Here is a 24,266-nt window from a genome sequence, read left to right as displayed (position 1 = left end):
GAGAAAGTTATTTAGAATAAAATGTGCATGAAAAGATGAAAGTGCTCAGGCCAATGGCCCAAGAACGTCCACTGGGGCGGCCAGGTGCTCACACCTGGACACAGGTGCGTCTCAGCGAGCGAGACAGCCCCCCCGCCACAAGCAGGACACGTTAACCTCACCAGCAGCATGAGCTTCCGAACGCTGGACATTTCTTAGTGAAATCTGAACAAAACTAAAACCTCCTTTGCTACTCAATAGCCACTTTCCTGTAAAATGCAGTGGGTATCAACCATGCAAAAAATACATAGGTTTTCTGTTTGTACATAAAATAGGTTTTGGTTCTCGGTTCCAATGATTATAAACAGGTTTGTCACTTACATGAACTTCTGCTGGGGTGGGGTGGGGAGCTGAGGGCAGGACGATTATGTATTTGTAAAATATGTAATTAGGTACATGTGCAAATTTAAGGGGACCTATGGCCCCCTTAAATGCCAGCCATGTCCCCAGCCATGTCCCCATCCCTGGAACAACCAAATATGCTCCCACGATTTTTTTTTTCTTTGGCCGCGCCCCGCAGCATGCGGGATCTTAGTTCCCCAACCAGGGATTGAACCCGTGCCCCATGCAGTGGGAGCGCGGAGTCCTAACCACTGGACCACCAGGGAAGTCCCCCACAATTCTTAAAGTGTCCCCAGGAGCAGTACAGCCCACCTATTGTGCATGACGTCCAGAACGTGGATGGGGCTATGGTGAGGGATGCCTGGGGGCTGGGGGGTCCAAAGGGAGCACCTGACCTGTCCTGGAGTCAGGGAGGTCTTCTCGGAGGAGGCGTCACCTGAGCCAAGCCTTAAGGCATGGGTTGGCACTAGCCAGGCAGGAAGGGTGTGCTGGGCAGAGGGCTCAGCATGTGCAAAGGCTTAGAGGCAACACGGTGAGGAAGCGAAAGAGTTCTTCCCAAAGTCCTAAGTTACTGGCACAAAGTAGGTGCTCAGGAATTCTTTGTGGAGTGGATGCATGGAGGTGGCAATGATAGGAAGCCATAGACAGAGAGATGAGATGGTATTTGTCATATGAAAAACTCACTCTCAATACTCAGGCTGGAAGCAGTCTCAGGGGTTTGAGCCCTGCCCACCCACCTCCTCTGCATTCTCTTCCTGCTTCGGTCACACCTCTGCACATTTGCCCAGGCAGTTCACTCTGCCTGGTGAACCCTTTCTCCCTGCTCTTGATCAAAACCTTTCTCGGCTTTCACATCCCACCCCAAACACCCTTTGGCTCCCAGCCACTCATGAGTGTGGATGCAAGAACCTGGCCTTTGCTGTCAGATGGACCCAGATTCAAATCCCACATCCTTGGAAACAGTTTAGCTGCATCCTTGGTCAAGGGTCAAATACTTCTCAAGTCCCAGTCTCCCTCCTAGCCTACACCACACTGAACTGCTGTGAGGATTGCCAGTAATACTGGTGACATCTGCCCCCAGCGTCAGGCATGTTGTAGATGCTTGGTGAATGTTAATTCTGTCAAGTGTCCCTCTGCCGGGGGATTATCCTACTACCCCACTTTGTTCCCCAAAGCAGTTAATCCCTCACATCAACCCTGGGAAGTGAGGCTGCTTCTCCCATTTTCCAGATGAGGCCACTGAGGCTCTGATCAGTGTTAGGTCACACGGCCAGGATTAGAACCCAGACCTACCCCCTCGCCAAAGACTGGGTTCATTTAGTGTCTGTGGGTATCCTCCCACGGATGCCCCCGGGGTCATCAGCATGTCCAGAATCTGAGCAAGCACCTCCCCTGCTCAGGAACTCTCTGTGGCTCCCCAGTGCCCCCAGGTGAGACTGGCTTCTCATCCACCTCTGCCCTACAGTTGCTCATGCTGACCCTCCTGCTTGATCCCTGCCTGAATTCCTTCCCAGATGGGCCCAGCGCACCATCTCCATTCCCCAGAATCTGCCTGGCAAACCCTGGTCATCTTTGAAGGCTTGACTTTGGTTCCCAGCATCTTTGCTCTTGGGGGTTTTTCCTCTGAAGCTGGGTTTCTTTCTTTGCCCTTGTCCCTTGTTTGTTCGATAGGTCCTCCCTTCTGGGACTAGCAAGGACTCAATCCCAATCCCTGCCCTCCAGGAACTCCAGGTCTGGGGCGGGTAAGGGGCTTCCCAGAGGAGGGACATCTTGTCTGAGCATGAGTTCACCAGACAGGAGAGCTCCAAGCCACCATCACTCTGTGCGCTGGACTCCTCCATGACAGGGGTATATTGAACAGAGGCAGAGGAGGCCTGAGAGACCCAGTGTGCTTGAGCGTTTTAGGCACTGGATGAGTTCGTTTGGGCTGAAAGGAGAGAGCATTCCTGGCAGGCTTCCTGGAGGAAGGGTTTTGAGGAACGCCTGTGTCTGAGTCTCTTCGTTGGGGCCTAAGGAAGGTGTCATCTGATGAAAAGCTGAGGGAGGAAATGAGAAGGCAAAGTGGGAGCCTGGGAAGGTGCAGGAGCTGGCTCTCTGAGGATGGAGAAGCCCACGGCAGGGATGGTGGGAAGGCTGTGCGAGCTGAGGACCAGAGTCACGGCCAGGCACAGAGGCGGAGATCACAGACACATGGTGGCTGAGAGAATCTCAGAGGGATGGGCTAGGATGACCCCGAGGGAGGAGGATGGGAAGGGGAGGAAGGAGTCCATCTCGAGGTGGAAGGGGTGGCAGCGGGTCAAATGCCATGGAGAAGTCAGGGACTCAGCCTGGGCCAAGGCAGGGAGAGCGGGGCTGGGGACGTGAGAAGCAGGGTCGGGACTCCCCCATCAAGCCTTCTCTGATGCCCTCCTCTCCTCCCACAGCCACCAGAGTCCCAAGCACACTCTGCCCTGCTGGGCCAGGCATCGCTGTGTCCTCTATGGCAACGGGATACTAAGTGGAGGCATGGCAGGACCAAAAGAGAGGGTTGAGGGATGTATCAGAGCCTCCTCCTTTGGGACTAGATCTTGCCTACCTGTCCTGGTGTCCCGGAGATGCAGGAGGAGGAAGGGAGGTGGTGGGGAAGGGGCCAGTATCAGAAGCTGATGATGGAGGTGAGCCAGGAGGGGGGTGCTGAGGCACCATCCCCCGCCACGCCCCCTGCAGGGGCTCACCACCACCCCGCCGCCCCCACCCCCAGGGCAGCAAGGAGCGTTTCCACTGGCAGAGCCACAATGTGAAGCAGAGTGGCGTGGACGACATGGTGCTGCTGCCCCAGATCACCGAGGACGCCATCGTGGGCAACCTCCGCAAGCGCTTCATGGACGACTACATCTTTGTACCCTGGGCCGCGGGCGGGGTGGGCAGACAAAAGACAGAGGGACAGGATGACTGACTGACCAATGGATGGAGAGCTGGTGTGCGGATGAGAGCAGAGAAGGCTGGCAGAGGGACTGCAGCATGGAAGGGACACACATAACTGAGCACAGGAATGGGGGGGATGGGCAGTAAGAGTGCTGGGTGTTAGGACAGGGGACAGTGGAGTGACAGCAGGGCCCCGGTGGAGGGTGGCCCTGGCCCTCACTGCTCCCTCTGCCCCAGGGGTAGGTCAGCCACAGCATATTCTATTCTCCCCATTCTGGATCCAGATCAGTTTTTTCCTAAGAGACCCAGGGTGCGTCTGAGTATCTCCAGCTCTTCCTCCAAGCCATGGGGGCTCTAGGAAGCCCCAAGGGAGCAGGAGGTGGGAACAGGGGCCCATGAGGGACAAAGCCTGCCGGGACACTGCACGGCCCTTAACCATCCTCCAACCAGACCTACATCGGCTCCGTGCTCATCTCCGTAAACCCCTTCAAGCAGATGCCCTACTTCACTGACCGTGAGATCGACCTCTACCAGGGCGCGGTGAGGCCGGGGCCGGGTGGGAGGCACAGCCCCAGGACCCCTGGGCCCTAGCCCTAGGCTGAGCCCAGACCTCCCCCGCCAGGCCCAGTACGAGAATCCCCCGCACATCTATGCCCTCACAGACAACATGTACCGGAACATGCTCATTGACTGTGAGAACCAGTGCGTCATCATCAGGTACGGAGTGGGGGTCCCAGCCCCTCATGCCCACACCATCACCCCAGGGAGGTTTACCTGGAACTCCTGATCCAAACAGACCCTCGTTGTCCCTCTCCGCCTCTGGCCCTGCTTTACTTTTCTTGTCACCATCTGACCCGTGATATAGTTTATGTATTCATTCTGTTATTGCCCATCTGTCCCATCTAAATGTCAGGAAGACAGAGATTTGGATCTGCCTTGTTCACTATTGTATCCCCAATGCCTGGACTATTGCCTGGCACACAGTAGGTGCCATTCATTCAATGAATGAATGAATGATGGATCAGACACTGGAAAGAGCACTTCCCCCACCCCTGGTCACTCATTATTCCTTCCCTCACCCATCCCCAGTGGAGAGAGTGGAGCTGGGAAGACGGTGGCAGCTAAATACATCATGGGCTACATCTCCAAGGTGTCGGGCGGAGGCGAGAAGGTCCAGGTAAGGCGAAACAGAAAGAAGGGCTGAGTCTCCCCACTCCGCACGGCATTTCATCCCCCCCACCCCGAACTCCCACACCCCACGTCAGTCTGACCTCTTCCCCCCCACCTGCTTCTTTCCCCAGCATGTGAAGGACATCATCCTGCAATCAAACCCACTGCTGGAAGCCTTTGGCAATGCCAAGACTGTGCGCAACAATAATTCCAGTCGCTTTGTAAGTCTCTGCAGCCTGCTTGGAGCAGATGCTCCCCCCACACTGACACACTGACCTCCCTCTCTCTCTCTCTCTCTCTCTCTCTCACCTGTATTCTCAAGAATACAGGAAATACCTGCTCCTTACTGGGAGACTCATTTCCTGTTCATGGTTCATCTGAAAAAGAGTCCCCCATCAGCATATCTGTGGAGGCCATGACATGTCTGTGTAGTGTTCTTGAATACTCTTCCCCCGGCTGCAACCAGGCTACATCTGTTCCTATTCACATTTCAGGTCCCATTTATCCCCTCATTCATTCTTTCTTTCGTCATATGGTTCTTGGAGTCCTTCTTTGTGTCAGGTGCCGTGCTGAGCCTAATGGAAGACAGAATAGGTAAACGGATTTGGACTTATCATCAGTTTCTGTCACGGCTTAGAAGTGTGGCTTGGACAAAGAAAAACAATGTAACCTTGTGGGGCTCCTCTGCTGGGATGGGGATGATATTAATATCCATCTCATAGACCTCAATAATTTCAGTAAATGCCTGAACATGGAAATGGATTAATGAATTACAACACTAATGATATTTTTTAATTTCCCTAAATATTATTAGTTATAGTTATTAGCTATATTTTTATTTTCTAATATATTTTCTAATATAATTATATTTGAAGTATCTTCCCCAACATTTTATTGTAAAATTTTTCATATACATGGAAAAGTTGAACGAATACTACAGTGAACGCCTGTATGCCCATCTCCTAGATTCTACCATTAATAGTTTACTATACTTGCTTAATCGTATCTCCATTCATCCATTTTTTTTGAGGCACTGCAAACTAAGCTGTAGACATCATACCTTTCCCCCCAAACACTTCAGCATATAGATCGTTAATTATAGTCCAATATAATTTTGCAGTTCTCTTTTATTTCTTTTAAAGTAACAGCAAAATATATAAATCTAAAGGGGACCATTCACTGAGTTTGGACAAATGCATACACCTGTGCAACCCACACCCCTACCGATATACAGAACATCACCATCTCTCCAGAAAATTCCCTCTTGTCTCTTTCTAGTTGATCTCTACTCCTACTTTACCCCAGAAGCAACCACTCTGATATTTTCTTTTTTCACCGTGGATTCGTTTCAGCAGTTCTAGAACTTCGTATAAATGGAATCACACAGTCTGTGTTTTCAAACTACTAATGCACACCAAAACATGAATGAATCTCAAAAATATGTAATTCTATTTTATTTTATATAGTTTTATTTTACAATAGAATAAGTATTTGTCATACATTATAGGTGTTTAATTGTGTAGTATGATGATGTCATTTGTATTGTAATTGGATGTAGGTGGCAGAAAGGAGAAATAAGGGGCTTGTCTGCCTTCCAACCTCCAGCCAGAGTGGAACCCAGATGGACTCAGAGACCAAAGATGGTGTGGGTCCCTTGCTCTGGGCTCAGGGACAACATATGGGAGACACCCAGGATCATTGGAACCAGTGGCATTCCACAGAGACATGGAGGCCTCTGTGTTATGGTGGGGGGACTGGGGAGCTGTCAATAAACTGTGATACTTCTCTGTGCCAGGCACAGGGCTAGATGCCCCGAGTGAGGGCTTGAATCATCAGAGAGGGACGAAAAGGCATTCCTGGCCCAGGACACAGCTTAAGCAAAGGCTGGAGGGAAGGAGCTGGTGAAAAGAACAGTAAGTGGGAGGTTTGGAGAGAAAAGCAACTTGAGGTCACATGGGGAAGAGCGACACAGAGGCCAGGCTCGTAAGACCGATTCCTCAATCCTTCCTCACCTGCAGCCCTGGGACCCTGGGAGGGCTGATGTGGCTCTCTCGGGTTCAGGGCAAGTACTTTGAGATCCAGTTCAGCCGCGGTGGGGAGCCAGATGGGGGCAAGATCTCCAACTTCTTGCTGGAGAAATCCCGAGTGGTCATGCAGAATGAAAACGAGAGGAACTTCCACATCTACTACCAGGTGCACGGAAGGGGGCCGTGGGGCTGGGGCAGAGGGAGCCCCACCTGGAGCCCAGGGGGAGACAGTGGGAGGGTCAGCGTTCGGAAGCCCATGACAGTGAGGACTCGGGGATTACGAGGGCTGGGCCAATCCACCACCACATGCGTGAGCATCGTTTGCCCTCCAGCTGCTGGAAGGGGCTTCTCAGGAGCAACGGCAGAACCTGGGGCTCATGACCCCCGACTACTATTACTACCTCAACCAAGCAGACACCTACAAGGTCGACGGCACCGATGACCGGAGCGACTTCAGTGAGACTCTGGTGAGCGCCAGCTGCCCCTCCAGCCCCGGGAAACTTCCCGTGTTACAAATTGGGAAACCAAGGCCCAGAGAGGGGAAGGAACTTGCCCAAGGTTACAGAGCAAATGAGTGAAAGAGCCAGGACAGAGACCCAGGTGTCCTGACTCCCCAGGTCTGTGCCATGGCCCCCAAAACCTAACCCAGGGGGCAGCCTGGAGGTCGGGATTTGTGGCACAGGCTCTGTCCCTGTTGTGCCCCCAGAGTGCCATGCAGGTCATCGGGATCCCGCCCAATGTCCAGCAGCTGGTCCTGCAGCTTGTGGCAGGGATCTTGCACTTGGGAAACATCAGCTTCCGCGAAGATGGGAATTATGCCCGGGTGGAGAGTGCAGACCGTGAGTGTGGGTACTGTGGAGGGCGGGGTGGAGGCGTGTATGCATGTGTGACCTGCTTCCTCCCTGTGTGGCCCCCTGGGGGTAAGGTCCCATGAGGACAAGATCGGTGTCACTGGGCAAAATGGGGAGAGATGGGGGCGCTCACAAGAAATCCAAGAGCCCAACGGACTGCTCCCTTCCCCCCACCCGCCCCATCACCTGGCAGTCTTGGCCTTCCCCGCCTACCTCCTGGGCATAGACAGCGGGCGGCTGCAGGAGAAGCTGACCAGCCGCAAGATGGACAGCCGCTGGGGCGGGCGCAGCGAGTCCATTGACGTGACCTTGAACGTGGAGCAGGCAGCCTACACTCGGGACGCCCTGGCCAAGGGGCTCTACTCCCGTCTCTTCAACTTCCTCGTAGAGGCAAGTGGGGCGGGGGTTGGGAGAGGAGCTTGGGGACAGCACCAGGCCCTGGGCTTGGACCAGCCCAGCGGCAGTGGTGGGGGGGGGGGGGGTGGCGAGGGGGGCGTCTTAACTGTCATGACCTCACCAATGCCCAGCCGTAGGAGGCGTCAAGCAGGGCAGGAGGTGATCTGATGGGAGATTTAGGGGCTTCCTGGCTGTGGCATGGAGCCCAGGAAGGAGGGGTCTATTGGAAACGTCCAGGCCTGGACTGAGATGGGGGCTGTTGGGATGGACAGGGGTGGGTGCATTTGAGAGCCACGAGGTGGGGGGGTGCTGTCAGGAGGACAAAGTGATGAACTAGACGGGGGTGGATGAGAACGGGATGTGCCAAGGTCAAGAATAGTGACTGTAGTAGCCAACATTCCATAGCACCTAATGCGTGCCCGCTATGGTTCTGTTTTCCATGCATCAGTTTATTTAATTCTTAGAAAATAGACCCCTAAGAGAGTTGCTACTGTTACCCATTTTAAAGATGAGAAAGTAGAGGTGCAGAGTGGTTAAGGGGCAGAGCCAGCTCCCAAGGCAGGAACCCAGATGTTCTAACACCTGGGTTTCTCATAGGAATGACCGATAGGGGAAGGGGTATGCACAGAGGTGGGGAAGGCAGGAGAGAAACTGGTGGGAGAGGACCCAGCCTGTGAACATTGCTAAGAGCATTTCAAGAGAGTGGCAGGCCACTCACCTAGTGTCCCCACCGCATCACAGGCCATTAACCGTGCCATGCAGAAGCCCCAGGAGGAGTACAGTATCGGTGTGCTTGACATCTATGGCTTTGAGATCTTCCAGGTACGTATGACACTGCCACCAGCCCATGGCCACTCTAGGGTGGCCCAGTGGCCCCGGCCTCCAGCATCAGCCCACTTAGGGAAGCATTCTTTTCCTCTCTTGGTAGAAAAACGGCTTTGAGCAGTTCTGCATCAACTTCGTCAACGAGAAGCTACAGCAGATCTTTATCGAACTCACCCTGAAGGCTGAACAGGTGGGCAAGGGCAGCCAAGTGGCCAGGAGCAGGGGACACTGGGGGTGGAGGCAGGACCATGAAGGTTGCCAAGCAACCAGGGGACACCCCAGCCCCACACTGGCACCTGTCTCTGCTGACCTGTCCAAGCTCCTTCCTTCAGGAGAGGTTTTCTGCCTCTAAAGGTTTGACAAGGGCTAGGGAAGAGCCTCTTTGTTCACACCTTCAACAATTACTTATTGAGCACCTGCTGTGTACCAGGCACTGTCTGCCTTGCTAGGGAGACCTCCATGAACAGGACGGACAAAATTCCCTGCTGTTTTCATTCAACCCGTCCCATAGAAGCAGAGCCTGAGACTAGGATTCAGGGCAAATACCAGGAGATGACTGAGGAAGTGAGAAAGGGATTTTTTTTTAAAAACCACCATTCTTTTTTTTTTTTTTTTTTTTGGCCACTCCACGTGGGATTTTAGTCTCCCCACCAGGGATGAAACCCATGCCCGCCCTGCAGTGGAAGCGCAGAGTCTTAACCACTGGACCACCAAGGAAGTCCCCAGTAAGGGATTTTTTTTAAAGAGCCAAATAGGATGTATTCATGAGAAGGTCACACTTCAGGCAACTGGGGCTCAATTCTTGGACCCCTGGGGAAACTTCCGACCTGCCCCACACGGGGCAATGGGCTTTGTTATCAGAGACAGTCCTAAGTGATGAGATGGGAAGAGGAGTTATATGGGGGGTGGGGGGGAACATCTGTCACACCTCCTTCACCCATCCTCATGAAGCTCAAATTCTAGAAACCCAGGCACCTTTGCCCAGACACCTGATCCCATCCCTGCCCCCTTTGCCACCACCAGGAGGAGTACGTACAGGAGGGCATCCGCTGGACCCCCATCCAGTACTTCAACAACAAAATCGTCTGTGACCTCATCGAAAACAAGCTGGTGAGGGTCAGGGCAGATTTGGGGGTTCTCACTGGGTCCCGGAGCTGGGCTTGGGAGAGCTGGGAGAGCCGGGGCGGTTCCAGCCCCCGCAGGCCCTTCTCACCCATGCTCCCCCTTGGGCAGATGGAGCCCCACTGACGATACCTGTCAGCCACCTTGCCCATTCACTCTGCTTACCTGCTCACCTTTCACTTATTCACTCAACAAACATCCCCCCAGGCAGGCTGCTGGGGATAGAGGGGTCAAAGCTGACAGGTCCCCCCGTCATCTCAGTCTGGGGAAGGGATACAGGCATGGATCCCTTATGAGGTCCCCCACCCTATCCTGCACCAGCGAGCTTCCACAGCAGCCCCCATACATCTGGGCCCCCCACCAGCACCCTTTGCTCTTGTATTTGGAAGCCTCTCCTCTCCCTCCCCAATGAGCGAGATGGGGGCGGGGCCGGGCCAGGCTGATCCCTGCCCCGCCCACCCCACCCGATGCCCTCACCCGCAGAACCCACCAGGCATCATGAGCGTCCTGGACGACGTGTGCGCCACCATGCACGCCACGGGCGGCGGCGCCGACCAGACGCTGCTGCAGAAGCTGCAGGCGGCCGTGGGCACCCACGAACACTTCAACAGCTGGAGTGCCGGCTTCGTCATCCACCACTACGCGGGCAAGGTGCGCCCCACCCCCGCCCCATGGACCCCAGGGGGATTCCGCCCAGACCCCCAGCCAGGGCTGAAGAACTCCACCGGCCCCCTTCTCCAGCCCTCCCCCGACTGGCCAGAAACACAGACCCCCTACCACTGACCCCCAAGAATTGGCCTGTCACCCCAACCCATGGCCCTTCAGCCGGGGCTGTGGAACCCACTGGCCCCTGATCAAGCCCACAGCTCTCCCAGCTAACAGGACAGCCCCCCCCCTTACAGGACACAAACTGCCCCCCATCGACCCCAAATTAAGCAGCAGACCCCCAAGCCCCAATCTGAGCTGTAAGCCCCACTATCCCCCTGACCCAGGACACAGCCCCCCTCCTTCTGATCTCAACTTGGAGTCCCCAGGGCCATGTTGCCAGCCACTGCCTCCACGATAGGCTGAAGCCCCCTACACACAGACCCCTAGCCAAGGCTTTAGAAATCCACTGGCCTCCGACCCTGGCCATGGCCCCCCTCCCCAGTTTACAAGACTGAAGACTCTCCCATTGACCTTAACATGGGCAGCGAAGAACCTCAGGGGCCCCCTGGCCGTACTGCAGCCCACCAATCCCTAAAATGGGCTGGAGCTCCCGTGTTCCCTCAGCAGGAAGTAGCCCCGACAGGAACTATGCAGGGCCCCCACCTTGCGGGTGGCAGACCCAGCCCACAAGCCTGGCCAAAGACCCCCCCACCAACCCCCAGCCAGTGCTGTCACCCTCCTGACACAGTCCCCCAGCCCCCAGCCCCCCAACCAAGCCCAATACAGATGCTCAATCTGACCTTTTGACACCAAATTCAGTCGTGGAATCCCCGGGGCCCACCTATGCCAAGATTGCAGCCCCTCACCCCCCAATCTGAGCTATAACCGTCACCTCCCCGTCCCTCGGATCCAGCCTGCAGCCGCCGCCCCCTAATCTGGACTGTGACCCCCATCTTCCCTCACCTCTGACCCAGACTGCAGCCCTGACCCTCCAACCTCACCTTGAACATCAGACCTCCAGGGACCCCGGGCCCATGCTGCCCCCGACCCCCTATTTTGAACTGTAGACACCACCCAGTCCTCTTACCCCAGAGCAGGCCCCCACAGGACGCCCCCCCGACCCTCTGCCTAAGTCCCTCACTCCCGCCACGCCGCCTTCCTCCAGGTATCCTATGATGTCAGCGGCTTCTGCGAGAGGAACCGTGATGTCCTCTTCTCCGACCTCATAGAGCTGATGCAGACCAGTGAGCAGTGAGTGGTCCCAGGCGGGAGCCTCTGGGCAACTCCTTGTGGGGATGGGGGAGGCCCAGAGACCACCCTGTCTTCCCCAGAGCTCCCATCACGCCATAAACTTTGGGGGTGGGGGGTGGCTGTGTTTCTAATGACTGGTTCTGATTAAACAGTAGCCCGAGGTCCACAGCGGGAAGTGAGGAAAGCCCTAGCAGCAGTTCCTTATGGCCCTTCCAACGCTGCCCTCTGCAAACCCAAGCATCTGTGCTGTGTGGACGGCTTCCCTTTTTACGCAGTGAGAACGCATCTCGCTGTGCATTTTTCTGTGTTCATATGTATGGATTCACCTCCCTGATCACAGCAGCATACCGGGTTCCATCTTTTTATACCTCAAAATTTTATTCAAGCGCTGCTGTGTACCAGGCATCATTTGAACTTTTGGGGGTAGAGGACTGAACAGGTCAGAGAACACAGCTGCTCTCATCAAGCTGACAGCCAAGTGGCGAGACAGACATTGAACTAGAGGGAAAAAAAGGCAAATAGAATATAGCATGGGTGAAAGTTCTAAGACAGTGGTTCGTATAAAAGTGTGGTTACTAGACCAGTAACGTCAGCATCCTCTGAGCTGATTACAAACATAGAGTCTCAGGCTCCACCTCAGATGGACTGAAATCAGAATCTGCACTTTAACAAGACCCCAGGAGTCATGTGTACATTAGAGTTTGGGAACCATTGATTTACAGCAATGCTATCCAATATTATTCCACATCCAATAGAACTGAAGCCACACACATAGTTATTTTTAAATGGCCTGATTCAGGTATAAGTTACATACCATTAAATGCATCCATTTTAAGAAATGGTTTTTAGTAAATGTTCAGAGTTGTACAACCATCACCACAATCCAGTTTGGAACACGTGCATCACCCCAAAAGATCCTTCATGCCAAATTGCAGTCGGTCCCCATTCCTGCCACCCGTGTAGTTTTAAACTTTCTGGTAAGCACACTTAAAAAGTAAAAAGGTGTTGCACAACAATGTAAATGTACCTAATACCAGTGAGTAGTACATTTTTAAATGATTTAAATGGTAAATTGTATGTTGTTTTGTGTATTTTACCACACACAGACACGCACAAAAAAAGAAAGCCATGTGTACCTAACAAAACACATCTGCTGGTCAGATTTTGTGTAGAATTTGTTCTTTTTAAAAAACAGAATTGTAGTAAAAGATTTACCATACAACTAATTGTCTGTGGAATATTAAACAGTGAAACAATTTTTTTAAGAAAGTAAAAAGCTGAACAAGTAAAACAGGTGACATTTTTTTAATGTTTTCTTTAGCTCAGTATACCCAAAGTAGCATTTTAATATGCAATCAGTACTAAAAAATTATTGATGAAATACTTACATTCTCTTTTTCCATACTGCATACTCTTTGAAATCCAGTGTGTATTTTAACACTCACAGCATATCTCAATTTGGACAGGCCACATTATAAGGGCTTCAGGAACCACGTGTGACCCATGGATGCCATATTGTAAAGCACAGAGTTAGAGCTGTGGTTCACAAAGTGGGGTCCCTGGACCAGCACCCTCAGCATCACCAGAAATTATTGTTAGAAATTATTGGCCCCCAGTCCAGACCTGTGAATGAGAACCTCCAGGGGCGAGGCCCAGCTATCTGTGTTTCAACAAGCTTTCTTGGTGATTCTGGTGCCCACTGAGGTGTGAGAACCACTGCGACAAGTGTGAAGAAAAACTAAGTTGGTAAGGGGTAGACAGTGAGGAGGGCATCATTCATTCTTTTTTTTTTTTTTTTGCTTTCTTTTAATTGTGATAAAATACACAAAATATAAAATTTACCTTTCTACCCGTTTTAAAGTATACAGCTCAGTGGCATTAAGTATTAAGTACATTCACAATGTTGTGTAACAATCACCACTATTAGGTTCAGAAACATTTCATCACCCTAAACACATACTCTGCATCTATTAAGCAGTCCACTTCTTCTGGGTTATGGTGGTTAGGGAAGATCTCATTGAGAAGGAGGAAGAAGCTGTGAATGTAACAATGTTACCAAACCAAACTCGGGCCCCTCGCTCAATGCGCAGCAAAGCCAACCCCCTAACACTGCTTGGTGGTGAAGGAAAGTACAGCGTTTATTGCAGGGCCAAGCAAGGAGAATAGGCAGCTCATACTCAAAAGACCCAAACTCCCTGATGGCTTTCAGGGCAGGGTCTTTAAAGACAGCGTGAGGGAGAGGGTCACAGGGTGTGTGATCAGTTCGTGCACAATTTTCTGATTGGCTGATGGTGAGGTAACAGAGTGATGTTTCTGGAATCTCCATCATCAACCTTCTGGTTCCAGCCAATCTGGGGTCTATGCACTGGTGGTCAGCATATAGTTAGCTTCTTCTACCTGATGGGGGTTTTGATATCTGCAAAAAAACTCAAGGATATGGCTCAGGATATTATCTATGGCCCTTGAGGAAGAACGAAAAGTCCTTAACTTTGTTTTATGGCTGAACTATTATTATTTTGTCTTGCTTGGCTGCTTTCCTTTGTTTCTGCATTTTCTCACTTTCCTGATTAAATTTGCTCTTTGGAACTCAGAGAAGGCCTGGGAGGCTAAAGCTTTTCTACAAACAAGAGGCAGGGGACATGGCAGGGGATTCTGTCTCCGGGAAGGCCCCACAGGGTCCTGCTCGGTTTCACCAAAGTGAATTTAACTGATCCCCTGTTGATGGACACTTAGGTTGTGCCCATCTATGGCTATCACAAACAGACCTACAGCAACAAGATCCTTGTCCATACTTCTTTGCACACACGTGCAAGCCTGTGCCTGTAAGACGGTTCCTCCCAGGGGACCTGCCCCTGTTGCCCGAGATGCTGCATCACTTAGCTTAACTTTGTTCTATTTTACTTGCTACCCAAGTCATACATGGTCATGGAGGAAAAAGTAACAGTACAAATAAATCAAGGAACCAAATGGACAAAACCAACTTTCTGATTCTCACCATCACACCCCCTAGCATTAAGGAAGAACCGTACTGTACAGCATGTCCTCTGGGTCCCAGGCACCTAGACAGCCCACCTCTGGGAGGGCACCCAAGTTCCAGCTGCACCTCCAACCTCCCCTCTATCCCTGCCCAGGGCCTTCCTCCGGATGCTCTTTCCCGAGAAGCTGGATGTAGAAAAGAAGGGCCGCCCCAGCACAGCTGGCTCCAAGATCAAGGTGGGCATGGGGAGGGATGGGTCCATTTCCCTCATTCCAACGTCAATCCCTTCCCCATCCCAGGGCCTCTGCCCCTCCCTCTGGCACCCTCTGTTCACCAGGGCCTTCTTCCAGCTCTGGGGTTAAGGAGCTTGGACCAGCTTCCTTAATGTCCTCCTAACTCCCTAAATCCAGAAGTGAACCATCATCCTAATGTTTTTTGTTTTTTGCTTTTTTGGTCTTTTGGTCGTGTCACTTTTTTCTTCATTGTGGTAAAATATACATAAAATTTACCATATTAACCATTTTTAAGTATACGTCTCAGCAGCATTAAGTACGTTTGCATTTGTGCCACCATCCTCACCATCCATCTCCAGAACTTTCTCATCTTCCCAAACTGAAACTCTGTCCCCATGAAACACTCACTCCCCATCCCCTCCCCCAGCCCCTGGCCCCCACCATCTACTTCCTGTCTCTATGGATTTGACCCTTCTAGGGACCTCCTATAAATGGAATCAGACAGCATTTAACCTTTTGTGACTGGTTTATTTCACTGAGCATATCTTCAAGGTTCAAGCATGTGTCAGAATTTCCTTCCTTTTTAAGGCTGAATAATACTCCATTTATGGATATACCGTTTTTTCTTATCCATTCCTCCGCTGATGGACACTTGGGCTGTTTTCACCTTTTGGCTATCGTGAATAGTGCTGCTATGAACATGGGTGTCCCATCCTAATAATATTTCAATAACCATATATGGGGCACTTATCAGTGCTGGCAGCAAACACAAGACACTTTACAGAGGTGGGACTAGTCCCATCTGGCAGATGGCAGGCCAAGGCTCAGAGAGGCGCAGTCACTGGCCCAGATGACACAGCAGAGCTGTGATCCACACCAGGGTCTCTCCTGCCGCTCCCCCGATCCTCCCACCTGGAATGATTTCCTTTCTAGTCTCCCCAGAGGGACTAAAATGCACAACCCTAGCCTCTCAGACACACACACGTGATTCTCTGCTTCCAAAGTACTGTGCCCCAAAGGACAGGCAGAAATTTCTGGGCAACATGCTCCCACGTGCTCAGTTACTCCATCAACAAATGTTCAACAAGAGAAGCCACCGCAAGGAGAAGCCCGCGCACCGCAACGAAGAGTAGCCCCTGCTCGCCACAACTAGAGCAAGCCCGCACGCAGCAACGAAGACCCAACGCAGCCAAAAATAAACAAATTAATTTAAAAAAAAAGTTCACTCAGCACTTATTATGTGCCAGGCTAAGTGGTGAATATGGCAGACATGTGAGCTCCTGGTTTGCGGTTTGAGGGTCAGGTAGATGCACGATATCAACCCCATGTGATATGTGTTAACAGAGTCACATACGGAATGGACCAGGGACACCTGAGCCCGTGGTCCATCAGGTGCCACACACCCAGCCAGTGTGTCCTGTCTCTTGTATTCAGGGTGGGAAGAGAGAGAGGCCAGAGGGTCCCATCTGTGCTCCCCACCCCCACTTTCTCCCTGCTCCCTTAGAAACAAGCCAACGACCTGGTATCTACGCTGAAGAGGTGCACACCCCACTACCTCCGCTGCATCAAGCCCAACGAGACCAAGAGGCCCCGTGACTGGGAGGAGAACAGGTGACCACCCCCGCCCCGTCTGGGCCAGTCCACACCAGCTGACCCTCCCTCCACAACCCCCCCAGGGTCGTGGGACCCATCAAAGGGCTCACCCAAGCCGACCCCTAGGACCAGTGCAAAACCCCTCAGGGCCCCAGGGTTATACCTAACACTGATCAAGACCCCAAGGGAAGACCCCAAACTGTCTGTAGGATGCCCCAGGGACTAACACGGTCCCCCTCATTCCCCAAACCCCACGTGCCACCCCCTGAAATTGAAACTGACCCCCGAACAAACACAGATCCCCCAGAACCGAGGCTCCCCCAATGCACAAAACTAACTCTCAAGCAGGCCTCTGTGGCCAGCAGTGAACCTCCCTCCCTAGACCTCAGAACTCACCCCCTAAACTGCCTCCAGCACGAATCCAGACACCCCCCCCAACTCCCAGGACCACCAGGGGACTCAGGCTGCCCTCCCTCCAGGGTCAAGCACCAGGTGGAGTATCTGGGCCTAAAGGAGAACATCAGGGTGCGCCGGGCAGGCTTCGCCTACCGCCGCCAGTTTGCCAAGTTCCTGCAGAGGTGAGGCGCCCTCCGCCACACACACCCTGGCCCCAACACCCAACCGCCCTGCTAGCTGCTCAAACCCTCCCCTGCCCTCCCCCTCCAGGTATGCTATTCTGACCCCCGAGACGTGGCCGCACTGGCGTGGGGACGAGCGTCAGGGGGTCCAGCACTTGCTGCGGGCGGTCAACATGGAGCCAGACCAGTACCAGATGGGGAGCACCAAGGTCTTCGTCAAGAACCCTGAGTCCGTAAGTGTGTGTGAGAGACAGACAGACAGACACCAGCATCACCTGCGTGGTCCTGCTCTTCAGGCCACTGTGCGACTGTGGGCACGCTTCCTCTCCCCTCCAAGCCTCAGTTTCTCCATTTGGAAAGTGGGGAGAGTCATAGCCACACTGCAGGATCAGGGCAAGGATTAGACAAAACAGAAAGTCCGAGGCATGGTGCCTGGCATGTAGTAGGTGCTCAAAAAAAACTAAATTAGCTGAACAGTCCATGGTGGCCAGGAAGCAGGTGAAGAAACACATGGCCGCCTGTGGTGACATCCCCTTGGAGGAGATGAGAACTCACAGCTTATCCAGAGTGTCTTTTTCTTTTTCTTTTTCTTTTTTTTTTTGTGGCCGTTCCATACAGCTTGCAGGATCTTAGTTCCCCAACCAAGGATTGAACCCGGGCCCTCAGCAGTGAAGGCGTGGCGTCCTAACCACTCACTGGGCCACCAGGGAATTCAGAATGTCTTTTCGACCCTTCCTTTCTTCTTTCTTTCCTCCAGCCCTTTTTTCTTTCTACCATCTTCATTTTTTCCTTTGCCCTCCTTCCTCCTATCTTGTTTTCTTTCTCCTCTTTTCTTCTTTCATTCCTTCGTTCATGAACACATTTGAGTCCCCGGGCTCACCCTACTCCAGTATAACCTCATGTTAACTTGGTTACATCTGCAAAGACCCTCTTTCCAGATGGGGTCACAATCATAAGTTCCCACCAAGTGGACAGGAGTTTTGGGAGAACGCTATTCAACCCAGTACACCAGGGCCAAGCTCAGATTTGGGGCACACCCACCCCTGCCTTTCCCAGCATAAAGGAGATGCCTTTAAAACTCTGGAGACAGGAAGATTCATTTCCCAAACTGAAAACAAATCCTCTTCACTGGGCAGAAATAACAAGGTTGGAGGACACTTGTCCTGGTTGACTGGCCCACCCCCAGTTCTGCATGGCTGGTCTCCCTTTACTCATAACTGTCCTTCCCTCGGCAAACCACAGAATGCATTTACGTGCCCTCCAGGCACCCTATACAAGGCATTACTTGAACGTGCTTTGCACACGTACCCATGGACCCACAGAGTATTGGTCTGAGAATCAAAAGAAGATGTAAATGCCAGTCAACTCCCTGCAACCTGTGAACCTGCGATGTTTTTTTTTTTTTCCTGGTGAGAACTCCCCACTTTTTATGAACAGTTATTAAACACCCACAGCTTTAAAAGTCCGTCAAGGTATATATTTTTAAAGTGAGAATTCTTTTAGTCCTGGCAGGGAAGCCTGGGGTTTCTGGGAGACATCAGCCACCTTGGTCAGCAAAGTGGCAGCCACGCTTTCAGCACTGATGTGATATTTGTGTATTTGAGAAACCCCTCTGGGTGAAATGGCAATTATTTTTCTAAATAAAGCCCGACTTTATTTTCAATACTTTTCCCATTTTCACTGATTGACAATGCTGTCCCTTCTGTCACTAAATTTCCATTTGAATTATGACATTTCCCCATCATCCATCCTGGTCCGACTGGTTGTTCTGTTCTTTGACCAGCACCCCATTGTTTTTATTACTGTAGATTTGTAATATTTTCATATCCAGTAGGTCCCTTTCCCTGATATAGTCCCGGTTATTATTCCAGATGACTTGCTCTAATATAGTTTATTCTCTAAGTCCCCTGTGGGTGGAGACTCTTAAAATTCAAAAGCCTTTTCTCTACTTTCTGTGAAAGCTTCCTTTCCAGGGCTGCCATGGATGGGTGTGCAGGTTGTATACTGCACAACCATGTGGTAGCCGGTCACATCCCAGTCCTATCCATCAGATTTTCATATCTGCAGTACTTTGTTGGTTTTCCAAGATGCACACTGGTTTGCATTTCTAACATGTCTGAAACTGAAGTGTACCTCACACGGATGACATGCCACAGTTTAATTAGCATGAGAAACCATGATGTTATACCATTTCCGGTAAGACCACACAGCTAGTAAGTGGCAGAGCTGGGATTTGAACCCAGCAAGACAAACCTGCAGTTATAATTTAATGCAGAAGATTGTGCCCCGTATTGGGACCCTGGGTCTGGTCATTTGGAGAAAGACAAAATTTTTTGCCCACAGTGTAAGAGCATGTGTGCGGGTGCCTGTCAGCAAGAGCACGTGGGTGGGGTGGGCTCAGGGGAAACTGGAGACTGTGCTCCTCGGGGAGATGCCAGGACCCACCGGCCCTCCTTCTTGCCCAGCTCTTCCTTCTGGAGGAGATGCGAGAGCGCAAGTTCGATGGCTTTGCCCGCACCATCCAGAAGGCCTGGAGGCGCCATGTGGCAGTCCGGAAGTACGAGGAGATGCGGGAGGAAGGTGAGAGGCTGCAGGTGGAAGGCTGGGGCTGAGGACAGAGGGGCCTGAAGGAGCCAGGCTGTGACCTCTGCCCCCCACCCTGTGTCGCCACAGCTTCCAACATCCTACTGAACAAGAAGGAGCGGAGACGGAACAGCATCAATAGGAACTTCGTTGGGGACTACCTGGGGCTGGAGGAGCGGCCGGAGCTGCGTCAGTTCCTGGGCAAGAGGGAGCGAGTGGACTTTGCTGACTCGGTCAACAAGTACGACCGCCGCTTCAAGGTGAGGCACTAGCAGGCGGCCACATCTGGGACCCTGACCCCAGCCTGGCCACCCCCCACCAGAGGTACACCCTCACCTGGCCCAGACACACCTGCCCACAGGTATAGGCTCAACTAATGTAGATACAGCTGTCCATCAAATACGCCCTCGTGTAGCCCAGACACACCTGTCCATCAGGTACATCTTCACCTGGCCAGACACATCTGTCCATAATTACACACTCACCTTGTTCAGAAGTCCTGACCACAGATTCACCTTCACTTATCCGGGACATACTTATCCATTAAGTATATTCTCACCCAGTCTAGACAGACCTCTCAGTTAGACACACCTTCACCTGGCTCAAATACACCTGTGCACAGGTAAACTCTCATCGGTCCTGGGCACCCATGTCCAGCAGGCATACCTTCACCTACCCTGTACCTGTTCACTGCCCAGAAACCCTTTTCTAGCCAATATACCCTTACTTAATCTCCTGTTTCTTATATAAAGTAACCACTCATGTAGCTTCACATGGAGGGACCCTCACCTGACCTGTCCTTCACCTGACCTGCCAGCACTACCTCTCTGCCTGGGGTTGATCCCCTGGGGCCAGGCTGCCGATGCCCGGGGCTCTCTCTGGTTTTGCATCCTCATAGGCCATCAAGAGGGACTTGATCCTGACACCCAAGTGTGTGTATGTGATCGGGCGGGAGAAGGTGAAGAAGGGACCTGAGAAGGGCCAGGTGCGTGAGGTCCTGAAGAAGAAGCTGGAGATACAGGCCTTACGGGGAGTTTCCCTCAGGTGGGGCTCCCACAGGCACCCCCGCCAGGCCCCTTCATTCTCAGCTGCCCTCTTACTTGTTACCCCATCTGTCACCCTAAACGTCTTACCTGCTGCTGTACCTGCAACCTTCTCTTGGTCCTACCTGTCACCTTCACCTGCCCTCGCATTCATGATCCTTATTTGCCAACAGCACCTGTCCCCTCACCTGACCCTTACCACCTTTTCCAGCTCCTTGCCACCTCTCCCATTTCCCCCCACATGTGTAACCCCTCACTTGCCCCTTACCTGACCCCTGACCCTCCCCTGTCGCATCTCAAATGTCAGTCCTTCTGCCAGCCTCACCTGTCACTCTCACCTGCCTTTCCTCCCGCCCCTCCTCCAGCACGAGGCAGGACGACTTCTTCATCCTCCAAGAAGACACGGCCGACAGCTTCCTGGAGAGCGTCTTCAAGACCGAGTTCGTCAGCCTCCTGTGCAAGCGCTTCGAGGAGGCGGTGCGGAGGCCCCTGCCCCTCACCTTCAGCGACACGTACGACCCTCACCTCCTGCACCATCCTCGGGCTGGGCACTGCTTCCTCCTCCGCCTCACGGACCGGCCAAAATGCGCCCGTGCCCCGTCCCCTCCCACCCCAGCCCGGGTCCGGCAAGGATGGGATGGGGAGGTGACCCCCTCTTGGGCGGAGGTGGGGACCCCCACAGCTTCCTCCTCTCCTCACAGACTACAGTTCCGGGTGAAGAAGGAGGGCTGGGGCGGAGGTGGCACCCGCAGCGTCACTTTCTCCCGTGGCTCCGGCGACGTGGCGATGCTCAAGGCTAGCGGCCGGACCCTCTCGGTCGGCGTGGGTGATGGACTGCCCAAAAGCTCCAGTGAGTCTACGCCGAACCGGGAGACAGAGACGACGAGGCGCTCAGGAAGAGGCGGGCCCCTAGGGGCGGGACCAGCCATAGGGACCAATCAAGGCTGTGGGGGCGGAGCCAGTGCCGCGGGGCCAAGGGTGGGCGAGGGCCATGGAGGGGCGGGACTTGAGAGACCTAAAGAGAGAACGCGGCCGTGAAGAGGGCAGGGCTCGCGAGGTGACCAATGAGTGGGCGAGAAACATGGAAGGGGCGAGGCCAGGGAGTCCACCCTTGAGCCGGCTATGAATGGGGAGAGCCTTGGAGTGGGCGGGCCCAGGAGCCAATGAGAGATAGGTTCCCGGAGGGGCGGAGCCAATTATTGGGCGGAACCAGTGTTCCAGTAACTAAGGGGCTCCCTCCTGATGGGAGAGCCAGTGAGCCGGGGGGGCGGGGACCGCGGCGGAGCCACAGAGTGGATTAGACTTGTGGGCGGGGCCAAGAACCTCTTCTAGTCACCGCTCAAATCCCTACATCTTTTCCCCTTTCCTTTTCAGAGCCTACACGGAAGGGAATGGCCCAGGGAAAACCTAGAAGGTCGGCCCAGGCCCCTACCCGGGCAGCTCCCGGGCCCCCTAGAGGTGAAGAGACACCCCCCACTAAGTGTCTTCCTTGCCTCTTGTGGGCTCCAAGGCCTAAACCAGACCTCTTGTCGACAGGATCTAACAAGCAGAGTTGACCATGCTCTTCTTTTCTGTCCAGAACTCTCCATAGCTCCCCATCTCCCAAAGAATAAAGGCAAAGCTTAGTTTGGTATTCAAAGCCCTTCAGAATCCGAACCCAGCTAACCACTGACCTCTTCTCTCCTCCCACCTTACACTCCTGTCATGCAAGCTACATGTTATTTTGCCAACTTACCAAATTTGTTCTTACCTCCAGGCCTTTGCTTGGGCTGTTTGCTCTGCCTGTCTCCCAAATTCCTACTCCACTTGAGCTCTTATTCATCCTCCAAGACTCACCCACAAAAGCCGTCCTACAGAAGAGGGTAGGGGAAAATCTTACCCCTTCAGAGTCTCCCTCTAGGGCCTCCTAGCCCCAGGGTCTCTCTCTCCAGGCCATTCCTTACCATACTGGGTTAAGAGTAGCTGCCTCTTCCCTCAGACAGAGAACTTGGAGCCAAGTCCCCCCAAATCGTCCTAGCATCACCCTGACAAATGCCCCCATCTCATTGCAGGCCTGGATCGCAATGGGGTGCCTCCCTCTGCCAGAGGGGGCCCCCTACCCCTGGAGTTCACATCCAGACGGGGCTCCCAGAAGCCACCACAGGGCCCTCCATCCTCAGCCTTGGGGGCCAGCAGACGCCCACGGGCACGGCCCCCCTCGGAGCACAACACAGAATTCCTCAATGTGCCTGACCAGGGCATGGCTGGGTAGGTGGTGTGGGAGGGCAACCCCAGGAGGTGGGGGAGTGTCTGGGGCTATGACGAGTGCCTCCATGTGCCCACAGCATGCAGAGGAAGCGCAGCGTAGGGCAGAGACCTGTGCCCGGCGTGGGCCGACCTAAGCCCCAGCCACGGACACATGGCCCAAGGTGCCGGGCACTGTACCAGTACGTGGGCCAAGATGTGGACGAGCTGAGCTTCAACGTGAACGAGGTCATCGAGATCCTCATGGAAGGTGTGTGTGCCAGGGCAGAAATGGGAGGAGCCAGGGTCTGGAAGTCACCTCCTAAGCCACCCTGGGAGCCTGGCCTCACTTGTATCGCACCCCGTACCCCAGCCTCCTTCTTCTCACCTGTCAAGCACTAGGACTAATAGCAGAACCTACTTTGTGAGTAGGAAATGGGCCATGTCTGGATGGCCCAGGCCTCCAGACCTCCTACCTTGCCCCTGGGTTGCCCCTAGAGGAGCCTGGGACTCAACAGCACCCTCTGCAGGTGGGTAGGGGAACCCTTAGGGGTCATTCCTGGTTCCACCAAGGGGATTATGGGGAGGGACCTACAGGAGGAGATGGATGAGGGACGAGCACAAGTGAATGGTCTAGAAAATGTCAGAGTGTGAGCCAGTGGTAAGGAAAACCCACGCGTTGCTCCTTCCCTTCCTTCTGTCTTCTCTTTTTTTTTTGGAAGTCCCCTAAAAGACATGTTTTTTCTTTTCTTTGCCGCACGGCTCGGCTCGTGGGATGTTAGTTCCCGGACCAGGGATCAAACCCGGGCCCTCGGCAGTGAGAGCGCAGAGTCCTAACCACTGGACCGCTGGGGAATTGCCCTTCTGTCTTCTCTTTTCAGCTTCTGCCTTATGCCAGGCCAGTGCAGACGAATAAGACAGAAAGACAGATACAGAGCCAGCATGAAAGGCTTTCTCCAGAGTGGGCTGGGCTCAGCCTCACGCTCTCTTCTCTCCCACAGATTCCTCAGGCTGGTGGAAAGGCCGGCTGCATGGCCAGGAGGGCCTTTTCCCAGGAAACTATGTGGAGAAGATCTGAGCGGGACAGGGGCCTGGGATCCTGCCATCCCACCTGCCTGCCTGGATCCTGCCAGGAGCCAGGCCCTGCAATGCGGGTCTCGTTTCCCTTGGCTGCATTGGCCAGAAGGTCCAGTCCTGTGGCCTCCAGCCCAGCCTAACCCAGGTCCTGGGTCTAGGGGTCACCACTTAAGCCACCCCCGGGCCCTGGCTTCCCCCAAGGCACACCTATTTCCTCCTGTGTCAAACAGGGCTAACAGCAGAACCTACCTCCCAGCTGCCTTGTGAGTAGGAAGTGAGTTGTGTCCTGCAGGCAAAGTGCTGGGCACAGTCGGGAGGACCTTGACAAGCTTGACTTCCCTCCTTCTCTCACCAGTGAGGCAATAAATGTTTGCCGAGTGAAAA

At 53.3% G+C, this 24,266-nt stretch overlaps 1 protein-coding gene across 2 annotated transcripts in view; it reads left to right on the top strand.

The window, feature by feature from the left end:
- MYO1F (myosin IF) overlaps positions 1 to 24,266 on the top strand; it is a 29,813-nt gene extending 5,547 nt beyond the window's left edge. The window contains exons 2-28 of one of the 2 annotated variants that reach the window (XM_082456788.1): positions 3,122 to 3,259; positions 3,736 to 3,825; positions 3,908 to 4,002; positions 4,375 to 4,462; positions 4,587 to 4,676; positions 6,517 to 6,648; positions 6,815 to 6,949; positions 7,189 to 7,321; positions 7,527 to 7,723; positions 8,471 to 8,551; positions 8,658 to 8,744; positions 9,578 to 9,664; positions 10,160 to 10,327; positions 11,490 to 11,575; positions 14,707 to 14,788; positions 16,290 to 16,396; positions 16,858 to 16,956; positions 17,045 to 17,189; positions 19,422 to 19,536; positions 19,630 to 19,799; positions 20,438 to 20,583; positions 20,948 to 21,094; positions 21,284 to 21,432; positions 21,957 to 22,040; positions 22,634 to 22,829; positions 22,907 to 23,076; positions 23,807 to 24,266. In XM_082456788.1, the coding sequence (XP_082312914.1) occupies positions 3,122 to 3,259; positions 3,736 to 3,825; positions 3,908 to 4,002; positions 4,375 to 4,462; positions 4,587 to 4,676; positions 6,517 to 6,648; positions 6,815 to 6,949; positions 7,189 to 7,321; positions 7,527 to 7,723; positions 8,471 to 8,551; positions 8,658 to 8,744; positions 9,578 to 9,664; positions 10,160 to 10,327; positions 11,490 to 11,575; positions 14,707 to 14,788; positions 16,290 to 16,396; positions 16,858 to 16,956; positions 17,045 to 17,189; positions 19,422 to 19,536; positions 19,630 to 19,799; positions 20,438 to 20,583; positions 20,948 to 21,094; positions 21,284 to 21,432; positions 21,957 to 22,040; positions 22,634 to 22,829; positions 22,907 to 23,076; positions 23,807 to 23,883 (3,294 nt within the window). In that variant the 3' untranslated portion in view covers positions 23,884 to 24,266. Of the gene's footprint in view, positions 1 to 3,121; positions 3,260 to 3,735; positions 3,826 to 3,907; positions 4,003 to 4,374; positions 4,463 to 4,586; positions 4,677 to 6,516; positions 6,649 to 6,814; positions 6,950 to 7,188; positions 7,322 to 7,526; positions 7,724 to 8,470; positions 8,552 to 8,657; positions 8,745 to 9,577; positions 9,665 to 10,159; positions 10,328 to 11,489; positions 11,576 to 14,706; positions 14,789 to 16,289; positions 16,397 to 16,857; positions 16,957 to 17,044; positions 17,190 to 19,421; positions 19,537 to 19,629; positions 19,800 to 20,437; positions 20,584 to 20,947; positions 21,433 to 21,956; positions 22,041 to 22,633; positions 22,830 to 22,906; positions 23,077 to 23,806 lie in introns of both variants that reach the window. The other variant, XM_082456787.1, reaches the window with a different exon arrangement.

Source organism: Balaenoptera physalus, assembly GCF_965194825.1.
Source record: "Balaenoptera physalus genome assembly, chromosome: 3".
Taxonomy (NCBI): domain Eukaryota; kingdom Metazoa; phylum Chordata; class Mammalia; order Artiodactyla; family Balaenopteridae; genus Balaenoptera; species Balaenoptera physalus.
The sequence above is the reverse complement of the archived record's forward strand: the minus strand, read 5'-3'. Positions and strand labels throughout refer to the sequence as shown.